Raw genomic sequence first — 19,731 nt, 5'->3', positions numbered from 1 at the left:
GAGCAGATAAGACAACGGAGAAAAAGAGAGATGGAAGTAGATGTTTTAAGAGAAGGAAAACAGTTGAAAGTACCAGCCTTAGATCTTGTGATTGGAGACATAGTATCCTTGGAACCGGGATGCCCTATTCCTGGTGATGGTTTGTTTGTATCTGGCGAAGACTTAAAATTGGATGACAGCTTTCAATCCGATGTTAATGAACAGAATCCATTTCTCTTCTATGGTTCCAAGGTGATTGAGGGGCAGGGTAAAATGTTGGTGACATCCATGGGACTAAACACAAAATTGGGTGAGATGATAAGCAAGGCCAGCAAGAGCAGGCGATTACCAGCTCAGCTCGACAAGGTGAGCAAGCACACAGAAATAGCTGGGCTCGCAACCTCTATTGTTATCTTGGTAGTGTTGTTCCTGCGACATAAAGCTGGAAAGAAAAATGAGGATTCGGGCATGCCAGAAATCAAGGGAGAACATAAGACAAAGGAGGTTATGGAAGTTATCAAGAGAATTGTCTGGAAACCGAGCGGGAAAATCAGTACCTTGACAACTTGCCTGACTACTTTCCTGGTAGGGGTGGTAGAAGGAGTGCCATTTTTTATCAGGCTTGCCATTTATTATTGGAATAAAAAGATCCCATCCACCAAGGCTGTCGTGCAAGAACAATTGACAGGTGTTACCATGGGCTCAGTTACAACTATTTGCTTTGACAAAACTGGCTGGCTAACAATGAACCCACAGGAAGTTGAAGTTGATGAGTGTTGGATTGATGAGACAGTAATTAGAGAAAACTCTGAAATACATGAACAAGTTAAGGATGCATTCTGTATTGGTATCAGCACGAGCTCAGGTAATGATCAGAAATCACTGATTTCCTGGTGTGAACGGAAATTCGGGATTAACATGGAGAGTTTCAAGCAAAGTTACACCATTATCGGGAATGGAGTTTTGGTGAGGGAGAAAGAAGGCAATGAAACCAAGAAATTCCTGTATTTGAAAGGACTGGGACCGGAGATATTGACATTGTGCTCCCGGCACTACAATAGTGAAGGGAAACTAGTGGACATGGACACAGAGAAAAGGTCGGCTTTTGAGAATATTATTAATGACATGCACTCCAGGCATCTAAAAACCATTGCCCTTGCTTATAAGACAACAGATGATGAAACTCCTGATCAGGATGATTGCTGGATATGGATAGGACTTCTGGGTCTGAAGGACAAATGCTGGGAAGAGATTATAGAAGCAGTTAAAGCTTTTAGAAAAGCTGGTGTCAACATTGTACTTGTCTCAGAGGACAGCGAGTCAGTAATAGAAGACATAGCTCAAAAATATGTAATGCATAGTGGCCCACGCATATTGGAACATGGAGGGGAAACTTTTCGTAGTTTCAGCGATGAAGAGAGAAAGGATGAGGTCAATAAAATCCGTTTGATGGGAAACTCTCTCCCTTCTGACAAGCTCCTTCTAGTGCGTTGTCTGAAAAAAGAAGGCCACATAGTAGCATTCGTTGGAGTCAAAACAGATGATGCTCCCTCACTCAAAGAAGCAGACGTGGGAATTGTGACTGGAACTGGGAGTAGTGAGTTGGTCAAGGGGAATTCTGAATTGATAATCTTGGATGGAAATTTAGGCTTCTTGGTATGGATTTTGAAGGGGGGACGATGTATTTATGGCAACATTCACAAGTATATCCAAGTTGAGGTCACCATAACTATTTCAGGGTTAGTGATAAGCACTGTCACCTCAATATTTTTCGGGTATGCTCCAATGACAGGGATTCAGATGATCTGGGTGAACCTGGTAGTGGCTGTCCTTGGTGGGTTGGCTTTATTAACTGAGCCCCCAAGTCAGAAACTGATGCAGAGGCCACCGATCAGACAAACCGAACCTTTCATCACAGAGGCCATGTGGAGGAATATAATCATACAAGCTTCCTATCAGGTTTCCATTTTGTTAGCCTTTCAGTTCAAAGGGCAAGCTATTCTAAATATCAATGAGGATGTTAGCAAAGCCATGATCTTCAGTAGTTTTCTTCTCTGCCAACTTTCGAACCAATTCAATGCCAGTGAGCAGAAACTGAAGAATTTAGTCAAGGGTGTCCAACAGAACCTATGGTTTTGGGTGGCCTCAGTTCTGACTGTGGTGTTGCAGGTGGTATTCATTGAGATTTCACATGACATCTTTGGGTTTGCAAGGTTGAATGGTCCACAGTGGGGCATCTGTTTCCTTATTGGGGCACTTTCATGTGTGACAGATGGGGTTGTAAGCATTACCTGGGCTGTCATGAAGGTTAAGCTAAGAAGATCAAGTTCACTCGCTGGATCAGAACATCCACAATCTACCAGTATATATTCTCGAGCTTCCACTCATTGCTGAAAATTCATCACCAACCGCTTCTTAGTTTTCAGAACTTATTAAGCACCATTTATGCGTCATCTTAGGTTCTTTATGTCTTGCATTGTTTCCATATTTTCTTGGGCTGTACATAAATAACTTCTCGTTGTAATTAATTTGTTCAGGATTATTGTACATTATCTCAAGCCAGATTTGTCCACCAAGCTAGGTCTTAAATTCATTATAACTTGTAAGATCTCATGAGCGTTAGCTTTGAAAAAAAATATTTAATGTACTGCTTTGGGTGGTCTACTAGGTTTCCCTCGATCTAAATTACAGGTTCAAGATCATTCTAAATCTATCCATGTCTATTGCCATAAAAAAAACCTACCAATTTCAGCACATGAATAATTAACCAAGAACAGAACTTATCTGTTTGTATCATCACAACATCGAGCAATCGAAGGGGTTTATCGTACATTCGAGCGGAGCTTGAAGTCATGAATCCCCTTCCCTTATCCTCGTGGGCTGCTAACCAAGCTCACGAGTTTCGTTTCAAATGACAGTCATACCGAACAGGCCGCACTAACTGTTCGGAGTTCATTTCATCTGACCTGCGTTGAAAGAGTGTAGCAGGCCTGAGTTATTTTTCATAAAACAAAAATTGAGTAAAGAGAGGAGAACTGAAGAAGAGTGTGAGAAGGGGGAGACAAAAGGTACCATATGGATAAAAAGGAACAGAAGACATAGAAGGCCTCCATACATTCTCAGGTTCTGCAATCAGCTAGCATTTCTACCTCCACAAAAGATTAAATCTCTATATGATTCGTGGTCGTGTCTGCTTGAGAGAGAGAGAGAGAGAGAGAGAGTTGTGATATTAGATTCCATGACCATGGGTGTTGGCCACAGATTCATTCTCCACTTTTGACGTGGAAAAAAAAACAGACACGTTTTGCTCAGGAGAATTATTGGAATGACTGGACCTGTATCTTTTTGTTGCCTTGTAGCAATCATCATGTAAGCGAGGCGAGCTCCTTTTTTTTTTTTTTTTTAATTTCAAAATATATTAAAATATTTTTTTATTTAATTTTTAAAAAATTATTTTTAACATCAACATACTAAAATCAACATACTAAAATGATTAAAAAATAATTTTAAATTTTAGTTAAATTCTTATATTTTTAACTGCTATATTTTTCTTAATTGAAATTTCTTATCTATCATATTAGATTCATATTCTTTTAATTAATATGAAATAATTTATGATATTGAAATATTATTTTTTAAATTTCATTCCCTTTCAATTTTTTTATCTATTAGATATGGATTTTATTATTTTGATTGTTATTTATTTTATTTAAATTAATTTATAAAATTATATTTTTTTTTCAATCTCATCCTCCAAACTTTTTATCTATCAGATTTGGTTTTTTTTTTTTTAATAAACTTAAAGAAAATATTAATAAGTTATTTTTCATTTTATTTCTTATGGCATGACTAAAAACTAAAAATTATTTTTCAACTCACTTTCCATTACATTATCAAATATTAAAAAAATTATTTTTTTAAGAATCTATTTTCCACGAAAATCACTTAAAAAAACTAATGAAAATCACTTTAATTAACTATTTTCAGCAAACAAACAAAGCTTTCACCTAAATTCTCAATCTAAACTAGTCATATATATATATATATATGAAAATTATGATCATATTGTTTAAAAAATAAAAAATAAAGGGATCAAAATTAAACTAAAGAAGAAATGCTAGCCCTTTTGTTTTTTGTTTTTTGTTTTTTATTTTCAAATTAATGAGGGTCCTAACTTAATTCTCTTTCATACATTTATTACTTTTTTTTTTCTGGAAAGGTTACTAACTTTATCATATAAGAATTATATATCCCTATTTTTTTTTTTAGATATTAAAAGACATTCAACAAGATATAGTTTCCTTTACTAAGGAGAACATGGATATTTAAATAACCCATGACATATACAACCATGCATTAAAAAAATCTATTTCAAAGCTTATTGGATTTTGAAACCCCATCAGAATTCCACTTTAATGTTTCATAAAACAAGGCTGTTTTACACACAAATTGACACAGAAAATTAAAATTAAAAAAAAACCTAAAAGGTTTGAAGGGAAATATTGTTTATATAAACACAAAAGGGAACAATGTTTTTTCTTGTAGTTTTGTTGGTCATCATTTTTTTCTTTTAATTTTGTTCTTTGATATTGTGTTGATTGGAACTTGGGGTTGATGATTTGTTTTAATTTATTTTTTTTGTATGTGATTATCGAGGTCTTAAAAAAAGTCTTCATATTGAGTTGGTATTTGATTTCACAATATTGTTTTGATTTTATTGCTTAAAAATTTTAAAATGAGGAGATCAAAATTAAAATAAAGAAGAAATGTCAGCTCTTTTATTGTTTTAAAAAATTATTGTGTCAACTCTGGTTCTTTTTTTTTTTTTTTGTCATCAATTGTTTTTTTCAATTTCATATTTCAATGCTGAGGTTATTGAGATTTGAGATTTATAATTTATTTCAATATAATTTTTATGTAGTTATTGATCTAAAAAAAATCTTAACATTAGATTGATACTCGATTTCAAGAAAAGAAATATGATTTTATTATTAAAAAAAATTGAAAATAAGAGAATTAAAATTGAGACAAAGAAAAAACACGAGCCCTTTTAAAAAATAGAAAATGATATTAGCGTCTTTTAACATAATTTTGCCTTAGAATTTTTTCAAATATCTTTTTTGGTCCCTTTAGTTTGGAAATCAAATGATTTAATCCAACTATTTTTTTTCATGTTTTAATCCCTTAATTTGAGAGAAGAGAGATTACACTTTACACCACATCTTACCACTCCTTTTTACTGAGACATATTCATAATTATGCATCAAAGGAAAAAAAAAAATCATTTTTGGTTCAAGATAACATGATGGATTTTCAGTAAGGTTATTTAAAAATGAGATTTAGTTAGAAAAAGACAGAAAGCTTGGAAAAGTTTAGTGAACGTATCAATAATAAAAAGACTAGAACATATAGGATTTGCAGTAAGGTTTTTTTTTTTTTTTTTTTAATATATTGATATAAAAAATAAATTTCAAAAATTTCAAAAATTATTTTAATATATTTTAAAATAAAAAAATATTTTAAAAAATAACTACTATTGTACTTTTAAATAAAGTTAATTTTTAAACTAATTTTTAATTGAAAATAAATTAAAATAATATCTTTTAAAAAAAAATTTAAAACTTTAAAAACGGCACTAAAATCGTTATATCTGTGCTTCTCTCACTGAATATTTCTTTCTTGTTTCCCAGTCAATCGAATCTTTCTTTCTGTTTTTTTTTTTTTTCTCGTTTGTCATAATTCCTTGCCTTTCTTCAAAATCCCACAAAAGTTCCATTCCCCTTTCGTTCAGTCTTTCTCTAGTCTTCCTGAGCAAATTCACTTTTCATTTCTCTACCTCCAACCCGCTAAAATGTTTCTGCTTCTGTTAAACTTGGGATTGGGTTTTTAGAGAAAAACTTCTTTTTTGTGGAAAAAAGAAATAGCAGTTTGCTTTCTTTTTAAGAAATAGGGTAAGATCTTTCTTTATTGATTACTTGCAGGGTTTCCAGTCGTGAAGAGAAACAAAGATGGACGTTGTAGTAGCCGCGGTGGTGGTGGTGGTGGTGGTGGTAGCTGCTTTTACTTAAAGTAACTCTACTCCTGTACGTTCTTGACTCTATTTTTCATACTTAATATTTTAATTGCATGCTATTTATTTTAGAAGTAGAGTGTAATGGCTAGTCTTACAACAGTTGAAGGATTTCAAATTACTGTATATTTGATCCGTGTTTTCTTAAAATTTAATTTATTAATGTGGGCCCTCAATTATCTTTCTTCTTCTTCTTCTTCTTCATTTTGGATACTACATTCTTTTATTTCCTTCTGAGCAGGAAGAATCAAGCTAAAAGTAATGACAAGTAGCAGTGAAACAAGTCAGGAGATGGACCTTGAATCTCAAGAGACAGGGCGAGGAATTCCAGCACCAAGAAAATTTTTCCGGCGTGTTGCTTGGGTTCTACTAGCTGTGCGCGCTCTCTCCTCCAAAGCCCACAGCGATAAGAAGGAGAATCGTGATTCTCCAAGAGTCCCGCTGCTTTCTCCATCTCACTTGGTATGTGTTTTCCTTGATCATGCCATTGTTCCATCTCTATAGTAATGTAACAAGAGATTTGAGTTGAGAAAGGTTTGATTTTTATGGGTGATTTCTGATGTTTCAGAGTAATATATACCACCAAAAATATCTTTAAAAACATTAATTTACCAGTTTTTTATATTATATAAAAAAATACTTCAAAAAAATCATTTTGATTCACATTACCAAACACATAATACTCGTTTGAGTTGCTAGCACCTACGTTTGCCAACCAAAACAAAAATTAGAGCTGACTTGATTAATTATAGGAATATACCTTAACAGCTAAATAACTTTTTTTTTCTTTCCAGAACTTGGAGGAAGCTGAAATTGAAAGAATCTCACCTGAAGATGAAGTTTCTATTGATGTCCCCTGCAATGATGAGGCAGGCGATGCTGCGATTGTTGAAAAAATCTCGAAAGGGCCAGCAATTCCAGCACTAGGGAATGTTTTGCGATCTGCTATCTTGGTTTCTACGAGCAGGGCATATTTTCTTCTCCAAAGCCCACAGCGATAAGAGGGAGAATCATGATTCTCCAAGAGTCCCGCTGTTATCTCCACCTCACAGGGTATGTGTTTTCCTTGATCATGCCATTGTTCCATCTCTAGAGTAATGTAACAAAAGATTTTAGTTGAAAAAGGTTTGATATTCTTTTAGATGTTTTTTCAAGATCATTAAAAATATTTAAAAAAACATTAATTTGATATTCTTTTATATTATATATTATAAAAAATACTTTGAAAAAACATTTTAAATAGCATTACCAAACACATAATACTGTTTTGATTTGCTAGCAATATCTACGTTTGGCAACCAAAACCAAAATTAGAGCAGACTTGATCGTAAGAATATTATACCTTAACAGCTAAATAACTTTTTCTTTCCCCCTGAACTTGGAGGTAGCTGAAATTGAAAAACTCTCACCAGAAGATGAAGTTTCTATTGAGGTCCCTTGCAATGATGAGGCCGGCAATGCTGCGAGCGATATCAAACAACAACATGAAAACATTGCCAATATACTAAAGAAACGGAACCTAAAATCCTTGCATGAATTTGGAGGCGTCAAACGTGTCGCGGAGGTACTTGAGACAGATTTAGAGAACGGAATCACTGGAGACATTGAAGATCTACGTCAACGCAGCGCCAATGCAGTCTACAAAACTCCAGTCCATGCAGCAAGAAACTTCTTGGAGTTGCTCATGAAATCCGGCAATACGTACACCATCTTCCTTCTCATCGTATCAGCAGCGCTGTCCCTTGGCTTCGGGATCAAGGAGGAGGGCCTGAGGACTGGTTGGTATGAAGGAGTCATCATAATTCTTGCGATCATCATACTTGTGATTGAACGAGCAGTGCGTGATTTTCTGGGTGAAAATCCAGAGAACCTGTTAGAAGAGCAGAGACAACGGAGAAAAGGAGAGATGGAAGTCGATGTTATAAGAGCTGGAAAACAGGTGAAAGTACCAGCCTTAGATCTTGTGATTGGAGACATAGTATCCTTGGAACGGGGATGCCCTATTCCTGGTGATGGTTTGTTTGTATCTGGCAAAGACTTAAAATTGGATGACAGCTTTCAATCCGATGTTAATGAACAGAATCCATTTCTCTTCTATGGTTCCAAGGTGATTGAGGGGCAGGGTAACATGTTGGTGACATCCATGGGACTGAACACAAAATTGGGTGAGATGATAAGCAAGGCCAGCAAGAGCAGGCGATTACCAGCTCAGCTCGACAAGGTGAGCAAGCACACAGAAATAGCTGGGCTCGCAACCTCTATTCTTATCTTGGTAGTGTTGTTCCTGCGATTTAAACTCGGGAAAGAGAAAGAGGATTCGGGCTTGCCAGAATTCAAGGGAGAACATAAGACAACGGAGGTTATGGAACTTATCAAGAGAATTGTTTGGAAACCGAGCGGGAAAATCAGTGCCTTGACACCTTGCCTCGCTACTTTTCTGGTAGGGGTGGTAGGAGGAGTGCCATTTGTCATTAGTCTTGCCATTTATTATTGGAATAAAAAGATCCTATCCACCAAGGCTATCGTACAAGAACAATTGACAGTTGTTACCATGGGCTCAGTTACAGCTATTTGCATTGACAAAACTGCTTGGCTAACAATGAACCCACAGGAAGTTGATGAGAGCTAGGTGGATTGATGATACGGTAACGAGAGAAGACTCTGCAATACCTGAAGTTAAGGACAAATGCTCGAAAGAGACAATAGATGCAGTGAAAGCTTGTAGAAATGCTGGTGTCAAAATCATGCTTGTCTCAGAGGACGGCGAGTCAGTAATAGAAGACATAGCTCAAAAATACGGAATGCTTAGTGGCTAAGGCATATTGGGAGGGGAAACTTTTCGTAGTTTAGGCGATGAACAGAGAAAGGAAGTGGTCAATGAAATCTGTGTGATGGGAAACTGTCTCCCTTCTGACAAGCTCCTTCTAGTGCGTTGTCTGAAACAACAAGGCCACATAGTAGCATTCGTTGGAGGCAGAACAGATGATGCTCCCTCACTCAAAGAAGCAGACGTGGGAATTGTGACTGGAACAGCTGGGAGTAGTGAGTTGGTCAACGGGAGTTCTGAATTGATCATCTTGGATGGAAATTTCGGCTTCTTGGCATCGATTTTGAATGGGGGACGATGTATCAATGGCAACCTTCACAAGTATATCCAAGTTGAGGTCACCATAACTATTTCAGGTTTATTGATAAGCATTGTCACCACAATAATTTTCGGGAATGCTCCATTGGAAGCGATTCAGATGATCTGGGTGAACCTTGTTGTGGCTGTCCTTGGTGGCTTGGCTTTATTAACTGAGCCCCCAAGTCAGAAACTGATGGAGAAGCCACCGGTGAGACCATCGGAACCTTTCATCACAAAGGCCATGTGGAGGAACATAATCATACAAGCTTCCTATCAGGTTTCTATTTTGTTAGCCTTTCAGTTCAAAGGGCAAGCTATTCTAAACTTCAACGAGGAGGTTAGCAAAACCATGATCTTCAATAGCTTTCTTCTCTGCCAACTTTCCAACCAATTCAATGCCAGCGAGCAGAAACTGAAGAATTGGGGCAAGGGTGTCCAATAGAACCTATGGTTTTGGGTGGCCTCAGTTCTGACTGTGGTGTTGCAGGTGGTATTCATTGAGATTTCACATGACACCTTTGGGTTTGCAAGGTTGAATGGTCCACAGTGGAGCATCTGTTTCCTTATTGGGGCACTTTCATGGGTGACAGATGGGGCTGTAAACATTACCTGGGCTGTCATCAAGGTTAAGCTAAGAAGATCAAGTTCACTCGCTGGATCAGAACCTCCACGATCTACCGGAATTCTCGAGCTTCCACTCATTGCTCAGAATTCATCACCACCCGCTTCTTATTAGTTCATACTTATTATTGGCATGAGTTTTGCTTTTCTATTTATTTCTTTATATGAATATTTTTTTAATTTTAATTTTAATTTTACTTTTTATGAAGTTAATAAAGAATTGAGATTCATAATTTATTTTTTATTGGAATTAACCTGGATTGATTTGAATAAATTTTTATCCTTCTTTAAATTATTTTTTTCTTTTTAACTTCATCATTCAATTTAAAATTTATTAAAATTTAAAATTTAAAATTTATATTTTTTTTAATTTATTTTTTATGAGATTAACGTAATCTCAATATTTGTAAAAACAATATCATTTTAATTATTTATTTTAAATTAAATTATATTTTTACAAATCATCTATATTATCTTTAAACCTACCTAATTAACCAAGTTAAATCAAAATAATTCTCACGTAATTTTTTTAAAATAATTCTACTAAAAATAACTTTAGCAATAGCTAATTTGTTTTTTTTATTACATTCGCCCTGTAGCGCATGGTACGTAATAATAATAGAGTAATTCTGGGTACCATGACATATGACATAAAAAATTGAGTCCATGCATGTCGTCTTCCCGTTTTTTAGCGTTATCCATGCATGTTAAATTAAAAAAATGATTAAGAGTGGATATACATGCTAAATTCTTTTTTCAACCCTAAGTTAATCAATCAGTTAATGATTTCTTAAACCATGCACTAAACATCTTTAATTAATCATTTACAGAGTTATTGGGTACCAATCATCTCCAACCTCATTATTTTGTTCTCACTGTTCTTGACTAGTCTCAAGTTGCTTATCTTGATGATAGTTTGAAAGGTGAACTTGCTTTCTTGTCAGAAATTTAAACACGCAATTAGCAAACAAGTTTAGAAGAAACTAATTGCTTGTATTTAATTAGGAGGTCATTAATTAGTGTTTGTTCTTAGGGTTATTCATTAATTAAGGTTAGTGATTAGTGTTAGGGTCGTTTAAAGTTTATTTTTTAGATTTAAGGTTATGTTTAGGATTAGAGTATTGTTTAGAGTTGTTATTTCGGAATAATTTGTTGTTTAATTTTTTATTTTTTAAATCACTATTATCAATTGTTTTTTTTTTTTTTTGTTTGTTAAAATCATTATTTTAACAAAGATGATACGGTGTTGTAGGTAATTTATAGAAAATAATAAAGTGTAGAGTCCTTTCTGTCTCCCCTGACTCGGTCTCTTATATTTTAAGAAAGTAATAAATACTATTTTTTTGGATTTTTGGTGAACCTGGTAGTGGCTGTCCTTGGTGGGTTGGCTTTGTTAACTGAGCCCCCAAGTCAGAAACTGATGCAGAGGCCACCGATCAGACCATCCGAACCTTTCATCACAAAGGCCATGTGGAGGAACATAATCATACAAGCTTCCTATCAGGTTTCCATTTTGTTAGCCTTTCAGTTCAAAGGGCAAGCTATACTGAACATCAACGAGGAGGTTAGCAAAGCCATGATCTTCAGTAGTTTTCTTCTCTGCCAACTTTCGAACCAATTCAATGTCAGTGAGCAGAAACTGAAGAATTTAGTCAAGGGTGTCCAACAGAACCTATGGTTTTGGGTGGCCTCAGTTCTGACTGTGGTGTTGCAGGTGGCATTCATTGAGATTTCACATGACATCTTTGGGTTTGCAAGGTTGAATGGTCCACAGTGGAGCATCTGTTTCCTTATTGGGGCACTTTCATGTGTGACAGATGGGGCTGTAAACATTACCTGGGGCGTCATCAAGGTTAAGCTAAGAAGATCAAGTTCACTCGCTGGATCAGAACCTCCACAATCTACAAGCATGCATTCTCGAGCTTCCACTCATTGCTGAGAATTCATCACCAACCGCTTCTTAGTTTTCAGAACTTATTAAGCACTTTATGTTTCACATTGTTTCCATATTTTCTTGGGCTGTACATAAATAACTTCTTGTTGTAATTTGCTCAGGATTCTTGTACATTATCTCATGCCATAGTTATCTAGCAAGCTAGGTCTTAAATTCATTATAACTTGTAAGATCTCGTGAGCGTTAGCTTTGAAAAAAAAAAAAAAAACTACCAATTTCAGCACTTGAATAATTAACCAAGAACAAAACTTATCTGTTTGTATCATCACAACATCGAGCAATCTAAGGGGTTTATCGTACAGTCGAGCGGAGCATGAAGTCATGAATCCCCTTCCCTTATCCTCGTGGGCTGCTAACCAAGCTCACGAGTTTCGTTTCAAATGACAGTCATACCGAACAGGCCGCACTAACTGTTCGGAGTTCATCTGATCTGACCTGCGTAGAAAGAGTGTAGCAGGCCTGAGTTATTCTTCATAAAAAGAAATTGAGTAAAGAGGGGAGAAATCAAGAAGAGTGTGAGGAGGGGGAAGCATAAGGTAACATAAGGCTAAAAAGGAACAGAAGACATAGAAGACCTCCATTCATTCTCAGGTTCTGCAATCAGCTAGCATTTCTACCTCCACAAAAAGATTAAGAAAAAAAACAAATCAACCAACACTGAAAATGTAATCAATGAAATATCTTAACCAAAAATAGAACCTGAGATAATGAATCCAATGGCATTAACTGTAAAAATGAAACGTCATGTGAATCTGCGAAAGAGCTGTAATTAATGAAATATATGACATGGGGCGTACAATATATACAGGCCTATGTCTCTGTGTGCTTTAATTAAGATAATCCTACCAACACTAATTCTCTATATGATTCATGACTGTTTATGCTTTCACATGGAGGATGAGAGAGTGAGAGAGGCAGTGGTGACCTTAGATCCCATTGCCATGGACAGAGTTTGTTCTTAGTCTCCACTTTTAACTTTTCTTTGTATGAAAGAAACATACACGTTTTTACTCAGGAGAATTATTACCATGACTGGACTCTCTATCTTTTTGCTGGCAAGGCCTCTAGTTTAGACTTTTTATGGTTTGTACCAAAGTTACTAATCTCAGTTCCGATCACTATATACTCGACTCACGAATTGGAAGTTCAATTTAAACAGAGCATTTGAGCTTGAGCCCGATAATGCAGCTAAATTCAAGGTTGTTATCCAAGTGTTTTGAGTCACCCAAAGGACTTAGATCTACACTCCTGTAACTCCCAAGCAACTTGGATAAAATACTCCTTTCTAGTTCCAAGTTTTTTAGGTTTTGGAAGGGATGTTTAAATCAAGTTAATAATAATAATAATAATAATAATAATTGATTTTACTCTTCAAATTAAAACTATGTTTTTTTTATAGTAATAAAATTTATTTCAAATTTAATAATATTAATGAATTTAATAATATTAATAATATTATTAAATTTTTCTTACCCAAATTTTTATAGTTTTTAAGCCCTTCAAATAAAATTTATTGTTTTTCTTTGATAGTAATAATATTTTTAAAAAACATTTAATAATAATAATAATTTTTAATTTTTAATTTTACCCTTCAAATCAAATCCATGGTTTTTTTTCAATATTAATGATATTTTTTAAAAATTTATTAATTATTATATTAATAATATTAATTATAATAAAAATAATAATCTTTATAATAAAAATACTAATATTTTTAATATTAATATTATTAATTATAATAATAATAATGATATTTATAATAAAAATAACAATATTATAATACAAATACTAATATTTTTTAACATTAATAATAATATCAAAATAACATTAAATTTTTGTCTGCCTAAGAATTTTTTATAGTTTTTTAATCCCTTCAAATAAAATTTATTGTTATTCCTTGATAGCAATAATATTTTTTTAAAAAAATTAATAATAATAATAATAACAATAATTTTACCATTCAAATCAAATCTATGAATGTTTTCAATATTAATAATATTTTTTTAAAAATTTATAGTTATTATATATATAATATTAAACTTGGATGGTCCAAGTTTTTATAGTTTTAATATCTTCAAATAAAATTTATGGTTTTTCTTCGATAGTAATAATTTTTTTTTCCTCAAATTTATTAATGATAAAAATCACAATAATAATATTTTTATATTTAACGTGTGAAAAACAATAAATAAATAAATTACAGTATTGGGTTCTTGTTAAGGGAGGACCCAACGCTGTTTGATGGGTATTCCTAGCTGCAGGACCCAACATCATGGGGTCATGCTGGCAACATAACCCAACGCCATGGGGTCATGCTAGCAATAGGACCCAACAACCTAGCCACAATTTTTGAATTTATAAACAATAAAGATAACACACCCTTGAGTGCTACAGTGTCGTCTATAATACAAACACTCTATAACTACAGTGTCATCCATGGTAAAAATAAGTTTATATTCATAATAAATGCACAATATTTTCCCCACATGTTTTATTATATAATATAATAATAATAATAACAATAATAATTCACACACCAATTATAATGAAAGAGGCCAACATATTAATTATTTATTTGAAAGAGCTAACATTGAAAGAAAAAAAAGTAAATTTAAACAGTAATTCACTGATTTTTCTTTTTGTTTTTGTTATAATAAGGAAAACCCTTCCCTTTTTATGTAATGTTTGTTTCTACCGATTAGCCTACTCATAATTCTTTATCTTATAGATGGGCAGCTCTGTTAGGTTTTCTGTTCGTTTCTGTAATGACCTCTATGAGCTCATATTCTTTAGGCTTAACCCCTTTCTTGAACGAATCCAAATGTTCCTTAGTTTTGAACAAAATGATTTGAGATGAAATCTAAGTCTTAAATTAATTGCTTTTTTGTTTTTCAATGGATTTTATTACTCGGATTAGTTTCTTATTGTCGAATTAAAAATAGTAGTAGATAATGTAATTTTGGTCCCATGGTTGAACGACGGTTGGTGTAGATAAAATCTTCCATGAATTTGAAGCTAACCCAAACAATTTATAAGTTTGCTTCATATGAAATAACATTGAATTCGCTGATAAAAAAAAAACTGACTGTAGTCTACATTATTGTTAATGAAATTAGAATCATTAATTTGTTTTTCAGAGCAACCATGTGCCATGAACATTACAGGAATAGTCAGCCATAAACTGCAGTGGGAACCCAACTGGGGTTCCAAGAACCCTAATAAACAATTTTAAGGATTAGTTCTTCTATCGAAAGAGATGGTTATGTATGATCCCGTTATTGTTTGTATTTGCCTGATCAGTAATCATCAATATACACTGTTTAATCTTCATTAATTTGGGATTGTTGTATATCCAACATAAATAATGAAAAGGGAAAAATCATTGCATGCGTTGAAAGGGACAAGCACTGTTGCAATAAAAAATCCAAGTGATTGACGAGAACCTACTGCTAGTAGTTGATTGCGGACGTTGTGTTTTTCTTTTTGTGAGGAATCGTAGCCCCAAGTCTGTGGATTTTTTTCTTTGTTTATGAACTCATAGTCTATTTTTTTTTTTCATTAACATGTAAATTGATTAGAGAAACATTTCTATTGCTGAATTTAAAAAACAAATTGCCAGTTATCACTACAATCTTGATCCATTCTGAAAATGAACTAAATTTCTGGTTCCCAGAATAATAATCATCATAATAAGATCACGAACAAGAGGCAGCAAGCTAATAGTTAAGTTAATAATATAGTAGCAGCAGCAGTAACTCTTCTGACATCACATTGACAAAAACAAGGTTAATTATGGGATTGTTTACAAATGAAGAGAAGTATCGATATCATCATCATCAGTAGCAGAATCATCAAGTTTATCTAATAAGCCATGATTAGAAAGAGTTTTTGTTGGAGATGAACCCATCAAGGCTGGGGTGTCCAGCTCGCACCAAAAGCCGGCCAGCTTGCCTCTGAGGGTTTGGCCGAAGAGAGAGGCATTTATGGGGCGGTGGCCTTGGTTGAAGGATCAATTCAGGGTGAAAGAACAACCTGCTGGTTGCTGGTTCATATTGCATGGAAGGGACTTAATCGCCTAGGACTCTCCACAAGAACTTTTGATAGCCCTTTTCCTCTCTCATTGCTTTCACTCTTTGTAACTGCCTAAATCTCTCTTGCAATAGAGCAATAGAGGATTGAATGACAATAGGGTCATTATTTTCATTGCCCATTTGAGAAGAAGATTGTTTTTTTTTTTTTTTTTTTCTTATGGCCCTTTTAGGGTTTTCTTCAAGCTATCAAACTGTTTTAGTGACAATGGAAGTGAAGAACTCTAAGAAGCCTCGAATAGCCATTACGCGTGTATTTATAGCATGCTGGCATGGTTGCAATAGAGATGAATAGATTTAGTTTTTCAATAAAATTCTAAATGATTTAGCAAAGGAATGAGAATCGGCAGCAAAGTTGCAAGATCCAAAAGGAAAAGGTTGTGAATCCAATCTAAGAGGGTGGAGTTTCTTGGTGAAATGTGAGTGGGGAAAGAGGTAAAGTAGAAGAGGGTAAAAAGAAGAGTCCAAGAGAGTGTTGAAATTAGCGAGTGGAAGGGTATGTTTGGAGGAATAATAGGTTGTCTGATACTCTGTCAGCTTGCCGCTCCTGCAAGCCCTTTCTAGCATCGGAGATGGTGGAGGCTTTTCCTTTAATTTAGAAGTGCTTCTCTCCTACTTTCTTGAGGGTTTCCCTTTGCTGAAGGGTAGAAGACAAGGTTTACAAGAGAGAATAATCTTTTGAGGAGCTCATACTTGTTTGATTGAACAATAATGTCTTGACAAGGACAAGGTTGCCAACATTCTCTCTCTTTTCATACACTTTTTTTTTGTCTTCAACTCGTTGGATTGAAATGGCATGAAATTTGAAAGCTGCAGATGCTAGTTTTTAGTGCATGATTGGATGCTTCTTTTTTGCAACATCAAGCGTCCCACTTCGGCCTTTTTTTATTTATTTTGGAATTTCGAAATTTGAAGGGTGAATCGATCGAGAAGATAAAGCATTTTCTAGGGTTTTTAGACAAGGCGTGCATTTGGAAACTTTTATTATATGCTTGCGTAGTAACCTTTTGCTTTAGGAATAAAGAAATGAAAAAGACACTTTGTAGGTGGATTTGTGGCATCTCTTTCTTGTTATCTTCTCAGGTGATGATGATCGAGTGCGTTAAATATAATATTGATGGAGGATATTCTTTTCTTTAACTCTTATGTTCATGTTTATTAAACTTCAATATGTTTCAAAATTTTATCCGGACTTAGTTGACTCGGGCTAAATATAAAAAAAAAATTTAACTAGAACTTGATTTGATTAATTCAATTAAAAAAATAGATTTAGATTAATATATCCCATTTATAACCTACACTGAGTCTAATTACTATACATATATGGGTAGCATTGAAGGAAAAAAAAAGAATGATTAACAAATATAAGCAGTGTAGCAGATAAGGTTATAAATTTATTATTTAGTAACTTTGATTCATTTGTTTTTTTCTTAGTTTTTTAGGTTCAAATCTTAAAGTTAGTATTTTAAAAAAAAAAATTAAAGACATTTTTTTTTGGAATAATTAAGGAAACAATGTTACATGCACGCATGATATATATCGTATGAATGAGATCGAAAAAAGAGATTCTCTGTTTCATGAAAAGTGGTTCAATTTTTTTTTTTAAGAAATTAAAAAAAATAATATCATTGGGCTTATTCTTTCAGACTATTTGACAAATACTTTGTGATAATAAAGTTATTCACTGTCAGATACTCTAAGCAATTTCATTTTTTTTATGTTAAACCTTGATAATGCACTTGAACATGCAATCAATCACCCAAGAAAATATCCCAAATAAAGCACAAATGCCCCATTTTTCACAGTCTAACCTTGCATTACCTTTGATGATGCCTGAAATCTCTACAAAGGCAACCTGCAGTGCTAGAAGACCTGATGTAGCCACCCAAAATTACCAGTAGTTCTGATGAATGTTTTTAAACACATTAACCTTCTCAATCTCCCTGGAATTGAATTGATTGAAAACCTGTAAAAGAACAAAACTATTGAACATCATAGCTTTCCTGAGTTTCTGGTCCGTGCCATAAATCACCTGTCCTTTGAATTGGACTGTCACAAAAATCACAACCTGATAAACAACTTCTCCTGATGGTTATAAGTGGTTCTGTTTTCTGAACTGGAGGCATGTTCATTAGTTTTTCTCCGGGTGGTTCGGTGATCACAGCCATGCCGCCGAGGACAGGCACAATCAAGTTAGTCCGGGACACTGAATTGGTGTCGTAAGAGCTTCTCCTGATGGTATTGTTAAGATGGTAGTTGCCGATAACCCAGATAGGATCATGGTTAGCTCTAGTTGGATGAATTTCAGAATGTTTTCGTATCACTACAAGATTTCACAGTTTTACCGACGGAAATATTCCGTCGGTGTGTGACAGAACATTCGTCGGTAAATTATTTACCGACTATATTACCGACGGAATACTCCCGTCGGAATACCTTTTGTCGGTGATTCCACATTCCGTCGCTATATCCGTCGGTAATAAAAAAACACATTTACCGACGGTTTTACCGACAGCCTGTGCGCGCCAAAAAAAAAAAGTTTCCCGCTTGGAATATACCGACGGAATACATTCCGTCGGTGTTATGTAAATACCGACGGACTAACTCCGTCGGCAAAAGTGTCGGTGATATTTCATACCGACCGAATAAATCCGTCTGTAAATTCGTCGGTATTTTTATACCGACGGATTATTTCCGTCGGTGAGTATGTCGGTGATGGGATGGCATACCTCAGACACTGTCCAATGCCGACGGATTTATTCCGTCGGTAAATCCCTGTGTAATTTTTTTTTTTAATTATTTAGAAAAATTAATATAAATTAATAGTAATACAAACCAATTATGCAAATAAAATTTATATTAAGCAACAAAAACTCAAAGTTAAATAATATTCATTACAAAATGAATGTGTTTAAAAAAAAACAATTAATATAAAAGGTGGAGGAGGAGGAGGAGGAGGAGGGTGGGGGTTAGGCGGCCAAAAAGGATTAGGCGCATATGTTCCGCCTTGTGTCATGTTCATGACCATTTGACGAAGCTCTTCATAGGCCGCTCTTTGTTGTTCAGACTCTGCTCTGCGTTGTTCGTCCGCCAATCTGTGTTGTTCGTTCGCCAATCTTTGCTCTTCTTTGAGTTGTGTGTACGCCTCTGATAGGTGGTCGCACCTTTACTGCAAGGCCACAAACTCCTTAGATTGGGAGCTCGATACAGATTGGGAGCTCCCACCGGTTGAAGCAGTACCGGTCGACCGCAACTTGGCAGCGGTAGTGTTGGAGAGCCCGTAAACCCGATTTTTATCGGGTCCACCTGACGATCCAGCCTCCATCCACAAATCCGGATCGAATTCCGGATGGGTCGAAGGATCATCCCCGTATCTCTCCCTCAACCGATTATTATAGGTCTCCTGAAAAAAAAAATCATATTCAATTCAATAAACATAATAATAACTTACAAAATAAAATGGTTAAACAAACACACCACAAACTGTTGAGCACGGTTGTCAACGAACTGTTGCGTCCCCTTTTGGCGGTCATGACTCCGCACGTGCGTCTCCACAAACAGCTCCATAGGGCTCGGCTCACGTCCAAGAGACGTAGCCTAATATATAATGAAAAAAATGTATTAACAACAAATTAATTGAACGATATATTTCATTTAAATTAATCTTACCATCCGTTTCGCATGTGCAGCAAACGGAACGGAGCCGCCGGTGTGCGTTGTAACCGAGCCATGAATTTGCCGATTCCGGTTGTCGGCACCGGACTGTGAGCGTCGAGTGAACCGCTCAGACGTCACGTGCTGAAGATAGTGCAGCCATATATCTTCCGGGATGTATATTGGTTTGAAATCCCTCCAAACCGCAACATCGTTCCAGCCTTGTAACCCCTTATCC

At 34.9% G+C, this 19,731-nt stretch overlaps 2 protein-coding genes across 2 annotated transcripts; both read left to right on the top strand.

The window, feature by feature from the left end:
- The first annotated feature begins 8,667 nt into the window (after nucleotides 1-8,667).
- Nucleotides 8,668-9,912, top strand: LOC118036649 (calcium-transporting ATPase 8, plasma membrane-type). The gene is made up of 3 exons (XM_035042415.1): nucleotides 8,668-8,820; nucleotides 8,911-9,513; nucleotides 9,664-9,912. Exons 1-3 carry the CDS (start codon nucleotides 8,668-8,670, stop codon nucleotides 9,910-9,912), a joined length of 1,005 nt encoding a protein of 334 aa, XP_034898306.1.
- Nucleotides 9,913-11,217: 1,305 nt separating this feature from the next.
- On the top strand, nucleotides 11,218-11,736 carry LOC140954716 (calcium-transporting ATPase 12, plasma membrane-type-like). Its single transcript, XM_073405387.1, has one exon. The coding sequence runs from the start codon at nucleotides 11,218-11,220 to the stop codon at nucleotides 11,734-11,736; it is 519 nt and encodes a 172-aa protein (XP_073261488.1).
- Nucleotides 11,737-19,731: the final 7,995 nt, after the last annotated feature.

This window comes from Populus alba, chromosome 16 (assembly GCF_005239225.2).
Source record: "Populus alba chromosome 16, ASM523922v2, whole genome shotgun sequence".
NCBI classification, from domain to species: Eukaryota; Viridiplantae; Streptophyta; class Magnoliopsida; order Malpighiales; family Salicaceae; genus Populus; species Populus alba.
This window is presented reverse-complemented; position numbering and strand designations above follow the sequence as displayed.

Coding starts and splice junctions, on each gene's coding strand:
- LOC140954716 (XM_073405387.1), top strand. CDS start 11,218: ATGCAGAGGCCACCGATCAGACCATCCGAACCTTTCATCACAAAGGCC.
- LOC118036649 (XM_035042415.1), top strand. CDS start 8,668: ATGAGAGCTAGGTGGATTGATGATACGGTAACGAGAGAAGACTCTGCA. Junction 8,821..8,910: donor TCTCAGAGGACGGCGAGTCA/GTAATAGAAGAC, acceptor GGCGATGAACAG/AGAAAGGAAGTGGTCAATGA. Junction 9,514..9,663: donor TTCTAAACTTCAACGAGGAG/GTTAGCAAAACC, acceptor GTGGTGTTGCAG/GTGGTATTCATTGAGATTTC.